Source organism: Calypte anna, chromosome 1 (genome assembly GCF_003957555.1).
Source record: "Calypte anna isolate BGI_N300 chromosome 1, bCalAnn1_v1.p, whole genome shotgun sequence".
NCBI classification, from domain to species: domain Eukaryota; kingdom Metazoa; phylum Chordata; class Aves; order Apodiformes; family Trochilidae; genus Calypte; species Calypte anna.
The window spans coordinates 194,992,155-195,004,633 of record NC_044244.1 but is presented as its reverse complement, the minus strand read 5'-3'; the positions used below and the strand labels follow the sequence as shown (position 1 = coordinate 195,004,633).

The 12,479-nt window shown below is 44.4% G+C and overlaps 1 protein-coding gene across 1 annotated transcript in view; it reads left to right on the top strand.

Moving 5' to 3' along the window:
• Positions 1 to 5,359: 5,359 nt before the first annotated feature.
• ACER3 (alkaline ceramidase 3) overlaps positions 5,360 to 12,479 on the top strand; it is a 66,132-nt gene continuing 59,012 nt past the window's right edge. Inside the window, exon 1 of the mRNA XM_030449413.1 lies at positions 5,360 to 5,593. Coding sequence (XP_030305273.1) covers positions 5,491 to 5,593 — 103 coding nt within the window. The 5' untranslated portion in view covers positions 5,360 to 5,490. The remainder of the gene's footprint in view (positions 5,594 to 12,479) is intronic.

Here is a 12,479-nt window from a genome sequence, read left to right as displayed (position 1 = left end):
CTTCAGCTCTGCCAAGGGAGGGTTAGGTTGGATATCAGGAAAAATGAGAAAAAATCACCAGAGAGTGTGATCAGACATTGGAATGGGCTGCCCAGGAAGGGGGTGGATTCTCCATACCTGGAGGTTTTGAAGAAGAGACTGGATGTGGCACTGAGTGCCATGGGCTGGGAACCACGGGAGGAGTGGATCAAGGGTTGGACTTGATGATCTCAGAGCTCCTTTCAAACCCAAATGATTCTGGGATTCTGGAAAATGCCACTTTTGAACAGCAGCTCTTCCCCATTCCCCAAGGAAAAAACTAATGGATCCCCATACTGAATTTACAGGACACACCCCTCTAGTGGTGTAAATTAACATGACTCAATTAACTCAGCTCAGCCAGGAGGTTTCAGGACATCAGAAAACTGCATGGAAAGGTGATCCTTTGCCACAGGCAACATGATGCCACAGGATACTACTCCATTGGCATGTCAAGTATCTTTTTAGCCATAGAAAGAAGCATTTCAGGAGCTCTGTTTCCCTTATTGCTATTTCAGACTCAAGACATTTCCTCTGTAAATTGTACAGATCAGACTAAGACAATCCAACACCTGGACAGGGTAGGTGTGACCATTCTAGTCAGACAGACCCCATTGAGATGCAAATAACTTCAGACTGTCACATTATATCCAAAGCAGTGACACACACAAAGAGTAGCTCAAGGTTAGAGAGGAAAAGCATTGCTTTTAATATTTATTATTTTAACATGGTCAAAGTTGGCTTTACAGAAGATGAACTTACCTTTACAAAACAGTTTCAGGGAAAAAAGGAATGTATTAGATCAGGAACTGGTTGAAAGGAAGGAGTCAGAGAGTTGTAGTCAATGGGGCAGAATCTGGTTGGAGGTGTGTGACTAGTGGAGTCCCTCAGGGGTCGGTACTGGGACCAGTGTTGTTCAATATCTTCATCAACGACTTGGATGAGGGTATAGAATGTACCCTCAGCAAGTTTGCTGATGACACTAAGCTGGGAGGAGTGGCTGACACACCAGAGGGCTGTGCTGCCATTCAGAGAGACTTAGACAGGCTGGAGAGTTGGGCAGGGAGAAACATGATGAAATTCAACAAGGGGAAGTGTAGAGTCTTGCATTTGGGGAAGAACAACACGATGTCCCAGTATAGGTTGGGGGCTGACCTGCTGGAGAGCAGTGTAGGTGAAAGAGACCTGGGGGTCCTGGTTGACAAGAAGATGACCATGAGCCAGCAATGTGCCCTTGTGGCCAAGAAGGCCAATGGCATCCTGGGTGCATTAGAAAGGGTGTGGTTAGTAGGTCAAGAGAGGTTCTCCTCCCCCTCTATTCTGCATTGGTGAGGCCGCACCTGGAGTATTGTGTCCAGTTCTGGGCCCCTCAGTTCAAGAAGGACAGGGAAGTGCTTGAAAGAGTCCAGTGCAGAGCTACTAAGATGATTAAGGGAGTGGAACATCTCCCTTATGAGGAAAGGCTGAGGGAGCTGGGTCTCTTTAGTTTGGAGAAAAGGAGACTGAGGGGTGACCTCATCAATGTTTTCAAATATGTAAGGGGTGAGTGTCAGGGAGATGGAGTTAGGCTCTTCTCAGTGGTGACCAGTGATAGGACAAGGGGTAATGGGTGTAAATTGGAGCACAGGAGGTTCAAGTTGAATATCCGGAAAAATTTTTTTCCTGTAAGGGTGACAGAGCCCTGGAACAGGCTGCCCAGGGGGGTCGTGGAGTCTCCTTCACTGGAGACATTCAAAACCCGCCTGGACACGTTCCTATGCGAAGTGCTCTAGGTGGCCCTGCTCTGGCAGGGGGGGTTGGACTAGATGATCTTTCGAGGTCCCTTCCAACCCCTAGGATTCTATGATTCTATGATTAGAATGGTTTGTGGTTACCTCTTCAGTACTATGGTTCTGAGTGCAATGAGGGAAAGGTTTTCCAGAGTTCAAAAGCAGAGAGCCAAACCATGGAGTAAGTCACAAATAAATGCATATTTTGGTAGAGAATACTACAGAAATATAAATAAAAATATTTATAAAAATATAAATATAAATTAAAAATCTGCAGTTATTCAAATGAAAGGCTGGCTGCACATTTTTGCTTCTCCTTCTCCAGAAAAACAAAACAAAACAAAACAGGATCAATAATAAAACAAACTGTTGTTATTATCCACCTCACACAATCTTTCATTAATTTATCTTGGCCAGTTTTAAAGCTGGCTTCCTGTCTGGTTTCTGCTTCTATTGTGGTTAAAAATCTTCTCACATCAAGCATGCATGTGATGAGAAAAGAAAAAAACCATCAATATTTTCTATTATTTATTTCAAGCCAACTGTAATTGAGTATCATACAAATTGCTTGGTTTTTCATATTGTTCCCATCTTCTGCTCCTGGTGTGCAAATGGGATATTTAATAGTTAGCTAGCTTCTGAACTGCTGCAATTTCAAACTTTGAATTATTTTTCTGCTAAGAACTTTTAATCTTAAAATGGTTAACCATGATAGATCAGAACCCTACAACTTCCTTGTCAGTCTCACCTCTGTGCCTCCCAAGGTCATGGAGCAGATTCTCCTGAAGGCTCTGATAAGGCAAGCAGATAACAAAAGGGTGATTGATGGCAGCCACCACGGCTGCACTAAGGACAAGCCTTACCTGACTGATTTGGTGGCCTTTTATGACAGGGTCACAGCCTCAAAAGAAAAAAGAAGAGCAACAGCTATCAAATACCTGGACCTGTACAAAGTATTCAGCACTGTCCCAGACAGCATTCTGATCTCTGGAATGATATGGATTTGATGGATGGACCACTCGTTGGATAAGGAACTGGCTGGGTGGTCACACCCAAAGAGTTGTGATCAGTGGCTCAGTGTCCAAATGGAGATGTGGGATGAGAGGTGTTCCTCAAGGGCTGGAACTCAGAGCAGAGCTGTTTAGCATCTTTGTTGGTGACATGGACACTGGAATTGAGTGCACTCTCAGCAAGTTTGCTGATGACACCAAACTGTGTGGTGATGTCAAAGTGCTGGAGGGAAGGGATGACATCCAGGGGGACACTGAGAGGCTCCAGAAGTGGACTCATGCAAACTGCACAAAGTTCAAAGCCAAGTGCAAGGTTCTGCACCTGGGTGAAGGAAATCCCATGCAGGAATAGAGGTTGGGAGGAGAAAGGATTGAGGGAAGCCCTGAGGAGAAGGATTTGGGGGTGGGGGTGGAGAAGAAGCTCAACATGAGCCATCAATGTGTGCTTGCAGCCCAGAAACCAACCCTGTCCTGGGGGCATCAGGAAAAACACAGACAGTGGTTGAGGGAGGGGATTCTCCCCCTCTGCTCTGCTGAGACCCCACCTGGAGTCCTGTGTCCAGTTCTGGAGTCCCCAGCATCAGAAGGACACAGAGCTCCTGGAAGGTGTCCAGAGGAGGCACTGAAATGCTCAGAGGGCTGAGCACCTCCCTGGGAAGCCAGGCTGAGGGATTGGGGTTGTTCAGCCTGGAGAAGAGGAGGCTCCCAGGGGAGCTCAGAGCAACCTTCCAATATCTGAAGGGGCTCCAAGAAAGCTGGGGGAGGGCTTTGGACACAGGGGGGTAGGGAGAGGAGAGGAGAAGAGAAATGGGTTAAAAGTTGGAGAGAAAGGGGAGATTGAGGTTGGAGATGGGGAAGAAATTCTGGAATTTGAGGGTGGGGAGAGCTTGGAACAGGTTGAGAGAGTTGGGGGTGTTCAGCCTGGAGGAGAGAGGAAAGGAGACCTTGGAGCATCTTCCAGTGCCTGAAGGGGCTCCAGGAAAGCTCGGGAGGGATTTTGGAGAAGGGCCTGGAGGAATGGAATGAGGGGGAAGGGTTTCCAGCTGCAAGAGGGGAGATGGAGAGGAGATAGGAGGAAGAAATTCTTTGGTGTGAGGGTGCTGAGCCCCTGTGCCAGGTTGCCCAAGGAAGCTGTGGCTGCCCCATCCCTGGCAGTGTCTCAGCCCAGGTTGGATGGGGCTTGGAGCAACCTGGGCTGTGGGAGGGGTCCCTGCCCATGGCAGGGGGTTGGAACTGGATGATCTTTAAGGTCCCTTCCAACCCAAACCATTCTGTGATTTTTGACTATATAAACTGTACCTTCCAAAGTCAAAAAAGCTTAAGTCCATCAAGCAGTCTAGATTGCTAGATTCCTCTGCATTGTTCAGAAGCAGTTTCAGGTTTCTTAATCATTTTGGTACAATTCCAGACCTCAATCTTGAAAGTTGAAATCTGGGGATGATATTCTAACTCTAAAAATAAAATTAAAAAAAAAGGGGGGGGCTGCACAAGAAAACTACAGCATTCTGATGATATTTTGACAATCCTCATATTTTAGTAATAGTAAAATCAATTTTGCTGTGAAAATCACTAGAAAAATGTTAAACACACTTCACCTGATGCTGACAGCAACTATATAAAAGGTGAGTTGCAGACAGCAGGTTGCTCCTCACAGTTCACTATAGATGTATACATTGTCAAACACCAGCATTTTCACTAGAAAATGTCTGTGTTTACCTTGGAGCTTTTCAGCTTACAGAAGGGGCGGTGAGGATAAATAAGACATGGAAAAGGAAGTTTATGTGTTTATATGCAAGTATAATAAACTCTCATTATCAGCAGGGTGTAGTCACTGCATTGAGCCCTCAAGATCTGTCTGAAGCTTCTCATCAATTCTTTGGCCATTTTTTCTGAAAGAGAAAAAACACAGGACACCCTTAGGCTTTTACTTGTACTCGTTCTTTCCTCATGTGCTTCAAGTCTTTCCCTTTTTAAACCCTACTTGCCTTTGGATCTCAACTCTGCTTGCAAAGCACTTTGCATATTCCGGGTGTTAAGTATAGCACTCGTAGTAAGCACCGAGGAAACTAAATAAGGCACCAGAGGAGAGAAAACCCTCGTGTAATAGGCAGTGCTATAAAAAAACCTCCTTCCTCCCTCCAGCCCACGACTACGAGACACGTTTGCCTCTTCATTTAAAAACATGAAGCCGCCACGCTGCCTCGCTCACGTTACAAACCCTCTTTTACAGCCTGCAAGGAAAAACCCAGAGGGGAAACCACCTCAGTGCCACCAAACCCACTCGCGGCTGACCTGGAAAAGCGGGTGAGGAGAAAGCGGCTCTGCCAACCCTGCCTCTTCTCCACAGGTCCTCCCGCGGACCCTCTGAGCCAAAAGTACACCCAGCCGCTCCGGTTTCTTTCAATCTGCCTTTTTCACCTCAACGTTTTCCTCCTTTTTAAGATTTCCCCCCTTCACACTCCAACCCGGCCCACTCCGGCCTTCCCCGCCCGCAGGCCGCAGGCCGCAGCCCGTCGCCATGGCAACGCGCGGGTCTCCGCTCCCGGCTCCTCCCTCAGCCGGGCGGGCCCAGCGCGGCTCCCGCCCCCCACTACCGCCGTTCTTCGGGCTCGGCGCCCTTCTCTTTTTCTCCTCCTCCTCCTTCTCCTTCCCTTTTCTCTTTGCACCGCTCTGGCCTGTAAACGAGCGCCGCGATGGCTCCGGTCAGAGACCGGGAGGGTTACTGGGGCCAACCGACCTCCACCTTGGAGTGGTGTGAGGAGAACTACGCCATCTCTTACTACATCGCCGAGTTCTGTGAGTGGCCGCCTTTGCCCCGGCTCCGGGGGGGCCGCGTCCCTCCGCCGCTTCAGTCACCCCTCGCCAACCCTCCGTGGCCCTCACGCCGCCACTCCGTTAGGCCCCGCGGCTGGGGAATGTCCCCTCGTCCATGGCTCCCCCGTTCCTGAAGGGGGGGACAAATGGCGGGGTAATGGGGCCCCTCTCCCTCAGCCACCCCCGGTGGGTGGAAATGGGTGTTTTCCTGTTTCCCTCCCCCCCCCCAAATCCGTCTCTTCAAGACGGAGTGGTGTAGCCTCCTCTCTCCCTGTGTCCCGGCGTGGTTTTTGCCTCTCCTCGCCCACAATCTGTCCCTTTGGCCTCTGTCCGAAGTGATGGTGGGGCAAGAGGAGGGTGGCCGGGGGTTTGGGGAGGCATCAAGAGGGTGGCTGAGGTGGGGTGAGGCTTGGAGCTCTTAGTGCTGGAGCAGGGTGGTTGTGTGGCTGGCTGAAGAGGGGATTTTTCACTCAATTCGTGCTTGGGGTAAAGCCATGTGAGTCTGCAGCTCTGCTCGCCTTGGGAGGAGATGGAAGCATCTGCCCAGGTCCCGCTGATCAAACCGTGTGAAAGTGTTGAGGGAGAGCAGGGAGGGAGAAGGTATTGGTGGACAAGAGAGATCTTCATCAAGCAGAGACACCCTCACCCAGCTCAGCTTTGCTGGGTCTTGGCTGTCATCAGGTTGCTCTGGTGCAGGTGGTGGGAGTTGGAATAGCCTGAAGGATCCCTCTGGTGCAGGTGGTGCTCTTTTAAGAGTAGCAAGAGAGCAGGCAGTTGTTTTGACCTCAAAAAGCTGTTATTCAGAGCCAGCCAGAAGTTTAGATGTGTTGGAGCTCATCACAGGGAAGGAAAAAGCTGCTTTGACTGCAGGTCATCCAGCTGGTGCTCAAGAAGTGAGCAGTGGTAGCAGGTAAAGGATCAAACCCTCTGTCCCTGATGTGTTGCTGAAAAAAAATTAATATTTTTGCACCCTGGTCAGTGACTTTAAAGGGTGTAGTAGTTAAGTGCTACCACTTGACAGATGGCCTGGCCCACAAAAAGCTTTCACAAGAGGCAGCTGCTTTTGAAGTGTTAAGACTCTTGGAAAATAGTCCTGAAGTGACCCAGCTCACCTACCCTGAAGTGCCTGGAGTGGGCAATCTGAGAAGGCCTTTTGCATAGCTGGGATGCTTCAGCAGTGCTTGGGAAGAGCTTGGCATGCAGGAGATGGAAGGTTCTGTTCTGGGTGTCCATTCCAAGCTGTGAGTCCTGGTTACAGACACTGACACGGGTGAAGGACCAAAAGGAAAAATTGCAGAAGAGGTTTTGGAGTGTGGGAATGGGAAGGGAGTAGAGGATCTGAATAACAGCAGCATAGAAACTCAGAGGAAAAAGGAAGTTGGTGTGTAGATTTATGGCTGAGAAGAGGCAGGCTGGTTGAAGAGGGAACAAAGTTAAATGCTTTTAAAACCAGGATGAACTTAGAAGTTCTTAAATAGCATGAGACTTTTGCAGAACTTGTCTTTTGGAGTTTTCTTCGTGGTAAAAAGTAATTTCTGAGATAATGCTCATTGGGAAGAGGAGGCTCCATTGCACCACACACATAAAAATAAATTAGACTAGCATGGATTTTTTTTTAAATAATCCCCACATTGTTGCTCTTCTGAACTGATACTTTTAATCCGTTTCTAGATTATGCAGAAGGAAGATGAGGATGAGGAGAATGGTGGGAGGTAGAAAGGTGTGCTCTGAAGAAAAAGGGACTAATTATAGAAGGGCTGGTCCCTTCTTACTGTTTTAGTGTTCAGGGCCATAGTTTGTTGGTTTTTTGGTTGTGCTGAAAAATATACATGTAAGGGCTGTGCTGCAAATTACAGCTTTTAAAATGGTCCAAGTTTAAAAAGCAAATCAGTAAATAATCCAACTTTATTTTAGGATTAGCTTCACAGTGGATAATTTTAGTAGAGATGTCTGGGGTTTAGATTTTCTTCATCAGTAATTCTGTAATTGCACTTTCAGGGTGAGAGGATGATATTTTTTGGAGGATATGAACCCACTGCATTTAATTCTTAGCCAGCAAAAGTTGATTGGCAAGATACCTTTCAGAAAACAAACCAGGGGGTCTTTCCCAACTTACTCTAAAATGCTTGACATGAAGCTAATTATTTTGGAAGATCAGAGAGATGTTACCCTGAAATTAGTGTTTAGCAGAAGAACTGAGGGTATATTCAGGTTCTTTGTGGCCCAGTGGTCTTCTGCCAATTGCTGTGCTTTTATGGCCCCTTACTCTATCAAAAGTTTAAATTCAGAGAGCAAACAAACCAGAAAATACAAAAATATTTTTCTCATCTCAAAGTTCTTACTGTAATAATTGATGTTGCTGACGCTGTTTTTAAAGCTCACATTCAGCCTATATTACAGAAAAATGAAAATCAGTTTCTGACTTCTTGCTCTCTTGGTACCACTCAGTTAAGCTGCTGGTTTATTTAAAAATTTTTGCATTAAATATTTGTTAGGAATAATTTATACGAAGCTGTTGTAGGCCCCAAAACCTGAAGAATGCTTGGAGGTCCAAATCAAATATTATGCTTCCATTAGGTTGCAGTCTGAAGAGCCAAACTGAAAGCTTGTGCAAATGACATCTTTGTGCTATTTAGGAATTTGTTTTTAATATGCTAATTTTAGTACCAGTTGCTACATTGTGTTCCTGAAGCCCACATGCAGTGAGTTCTTTGCCATTCACTCCTTAAAGAATTCCTTAATGGTGGTAGCTAAAAAGTTGTTGGCATTCAAAGCTGTGAAGGTGAATTATGGTGGTTTTGCAGCTCTCTCTATTTTTCTTCTCTTAATATACCCCAAACACAATGACCTGTATGCAAAGATTCTTATGTTTAATAATGAAAAATGCTTTTTCTTGCCTTTCTGAGCCTGAACCTTGCCAATTTTCCTCCCTTGTGGAGGTGGATGACTAATTGCTCTACGGCCTTCTGTAGAATATTACAACAACTGAAATGGAAAACCAGTTGAAGGGTATTATTTTGCCAGCTTAACTATGCTAAGCCCTAAAACAACTCTTAGCATCCCTCAGTGATTAAATCTACTGTGTGGTGTAGTAATTCCTTTTTCAGGGTTTCTCAGAAGTTTAGAATTCACTCTTGTGGGGAAGCAGTAGAGATGGTTGTGTTGTTTTGGTTTTTTTTTCCAGCTCTGAGCTGAATTACCCCATTTTTGTACACCAGCATAAGCAAAATAATAAAGGATAAAACCAGCATCCTCCTAACCAAGCAACAGAGCAAGGTCAAGTGCTGTTTTTTAACATTTAAGTGTTTAAATGTTACTCATTTTAGCTGGGTTGATGTTTCAGCCTGGTTTAGCCCAGGTGGTGTTCAGTTTAGGGGACTGTTTTGCTGTGGATGTCTGGATGACATCCTTACCCTTCTTGCTTTCTCTTCCATCATTGCAAGAAGAGTTTATCTTTCAGAATGTGAGGAGTGGATATAACTGATCTTCATTTCCTTTCTGGAAAAGATAGAGATCCAATTTAAACTTCTCAAATTTCAATTCATCAATTTAAACAAACACTTGAAATTCAGAGCAGCCCCGTGTGGTACCCAAGGGCTTGTAATTCTCAGTCAGGAGAATCATGGGGCAAATTTGTTGTTGTTATCAACTCAGTGCTGTGTTTGGATCAAACTTGAGTGATGTTTCCCAGTATGTGAAACATTGCCTCAAGCTATAATTGTCTATGAGTAATATGCATCATCTTCAACATGACTGCTTTTGAGAGAGATACCCTTATGTTGGCATTTACAGCATCAAGCATCTGGAGAATAGCTCCAGGCTTCTCGTGGAATTGAGGAAATTGTTTCTTTCTGGGCATCTGCTCTTGTCACAGTACTTTCTGTTGTCTTCATATAAGAAAATATTTTTCTCATTAGCAGAGTTAAATCCATTTCTTTTCCCTTTCACTAGAGATCTGGTAAATAAATACTTGTATCTGTGCTTTTCTTATGGGACACTTATTTAGGAAAAAAATACTCATGAGGATCTGCCTGTGTTTCTAGCTGCTTTTGCTGCTCTTCCTGAAATGGAATAGTTTGGGTTGAAGGGACCTTAAAGATCATCAAGATCCAATCCCCCTGCATGGGCAGGAACACCTCCTACCAGCCCCATCCAACCTCCAAGCCCCATCCAACCTGGACTGAGACACTGCCAGGGCTGGGGCAGCCACAGCTTCCCTGGGCAAGCCCAGTGTAAAAATTTTCTTCCTTCTATCTAGTCTGAATCTCCCCTATTTCAGTTTGAAACCATCACCTCTTGTCCTGTTGCTACAAGCCCTGCTAAAAACTCTGTCCCCATGGGTCTTGGAGGCTTCAGGTCCTGGAAGGTGCTCTGAGGTTCCTCAGAGCCTTCTCCAGGCTGATCAACCCCAACTCTTTTCATGGCAGAGCTGCTCCAGCCCTCAGCCCACTTTTGTGGCCTCGTTTGTCCCAGAACTGGACACAAAACCACAGGGGTCTCACTGGAGTGGAGCAGAGAGGGAGAATCCCTTCCCTCAACCTGCTGGCCATGATGCTTTTGATGCAGCTCAGGACACAGTTGGTTTCTGGGTTGCAGGTGCACATTACCAGCTCATGTTGAGCTTCTACCAACCATTCTAAGTCCTCTTTTTTAGGGTAATTCTGAGTCCATTCTCTACCCAACCTGTAATCAGCTTCTCCATTTTTGCTTCTGACAAGAGTTAGAGATGACTTAGAGGTTGTTAGATGCAAGATATCTCATTAATGCATAGATTGCCATTCAAGCAGTGACACTGGTGTTTTTTGTAAGCTTTGCTCAATAAAGACAGCTGTCAAAGATGCAGAGCTCTCTGTTTTGCCTGAGGATCATTACTTTAGAAGTTAAAAACTCACAAAATATACTTAAAATAAGAATCATGTCCTTAATGTTGAGTTTTGACTGCCACATATGTACTCTCACCTGTTCTTTTTCCACATCCTGCTGGAGTTTGTCTCTTTTGCCAGAGGGTTTGGAAAGCAGCCAGAGACTGCTGGGTAAGGTAGAATCCCTGAGAGTTTAAAAAAATAAAATTATGCAAACTCTTCCTGGCTTCAAGAGATCTGATTTTTCAATAATGAAGTGGCAAGTGAGGGAAAAATCATCAGGATTAACTGAGTGGGATCAGCCCCACTGCCTGTCTGCAGCTGAATTATTTCAAGATATTATGACACAGATGAGTTCTAAAGTGTGATTTAAGAGAAGACCATGTCCCAGCCTCCCAGACTTTAAGGCTGAAAGGGATTTGAGTGTGTAACTTTAATGACATAATTACAGGAAGCCACCCCACAGGTTTTTCTCTTTAAATCTATCAGGCTCCTGGAGGGAGCTCCTTCAACTTAGGGGGCAGCAAAAATTTAAAGGGAACATTAAACTAATTGCTGGTGGGTAGAATAAGGTCAAGTGGAGTGGACAGAATGGTGCTCAGCTGGGAGAGGGTTTTTAAGATGAAGACTTCTGTTTTTTGTTGTGGGGTTTTTTTTTGTTTTTTTTTTTTTTTTTTTTTGTTTGGTTTTTTTGTTTTTTTTTTTTGGGTTTTTTCTGCTATGAACAAAAAGGAGTTGAAAGAGGGGTTCCATCCTTCAGAGAATAATGTAGCAGAAATAAACTCCTAGGGCAGACAGATGGTCTCTGTGGTTGGGCTTTCTTATTCATTTAATGATTTTAAGTGATTTCGAGTCAGTGGCAAATACTGGTGCATTAAGTTATTTCCCTCAGCAGATTGTAAATGTATATACTTGATTTAAGTCTGAAGATTAACTTGTGGAACTGTTTTGATGCATTTTGCCATAATTAATAATCTATATGATTTTTGTTTGTTGTTTTTTTTTTTTAATTCTTCCTCTTTTTTTTTTTTTTCTTAATCTCTTTGCTGTTTTTTAATCCATGATGCAACTCTGCCTTTCATCTCAGGACAGCTTAATTTTCTGTTTTCCCAAGAGTTTTTTTCATTGAAAGACAAGGTCAAAGGCTTTTGGAAAGTCTGCATTCATCCAATCAAGAGTTCTCATTTCTCCAACACATTATGGAGATGCTGAAAACTTGGGGGAAGCTGTGCTAATGAACCACATGTGTGTTTATCTGCTAATACTTGTATAGGTGACAATAAAATTCTTAAATATGGTTTAACAAAGCATTTGATTACTCTGTAATTAGTGCTTCATATTCAGTACTTGTACAGCTGGCAATTGGACATCTGCCACTCCAAATGGTAACAGAGCAGTGGCATTTTTACAGTTTTGTTTATGTGCAAACCAAGGCAGAGAGGCTTCTGAACTGCCAGGCACAAATTTGCAGAATATATATATGTGTGTAGCTAGAAATAAGAAGATTAATGTGAAATAAATTATGGTAAGGGAACACAGCTGACTTCTAAATGCCTTTAAATGAGCTTTTAGTCACAGATAAAAATTAGTCTGTTATAATTGAAAGACAAAAATGTTTTTCGTCTGGGGTTTGTTGTGTCTTTGTGTGTGAAATTGCTATTTATGTAATGCATTTTCCATATTTGCTGGAGCCTTTCACAGATCAGTGGGTGAGATGTTTTTCAACAAAGGAAAGATTTAACAATAGCTGCAGAAATGTTCAGAGGGACTCAGGGAGTGGTCTCCAATCCCAACAGCTCAGCAGTATATGGGCATTTCATCTTGCTGTGCATGCAAGTGCAAACCCACTTGACTGTTTCTCTGCTTCAAAAATCTATATAGAGGATTTCAGGAAGGTTCATGGATCTCAGAAGGTTCAGAAAATGCTAAGAGTTTAAATTCAATATATGTATCAAAATTAAGTTTATAATGGTAGAAGGGAACCCACTTACAAAAGGTTATCAGGG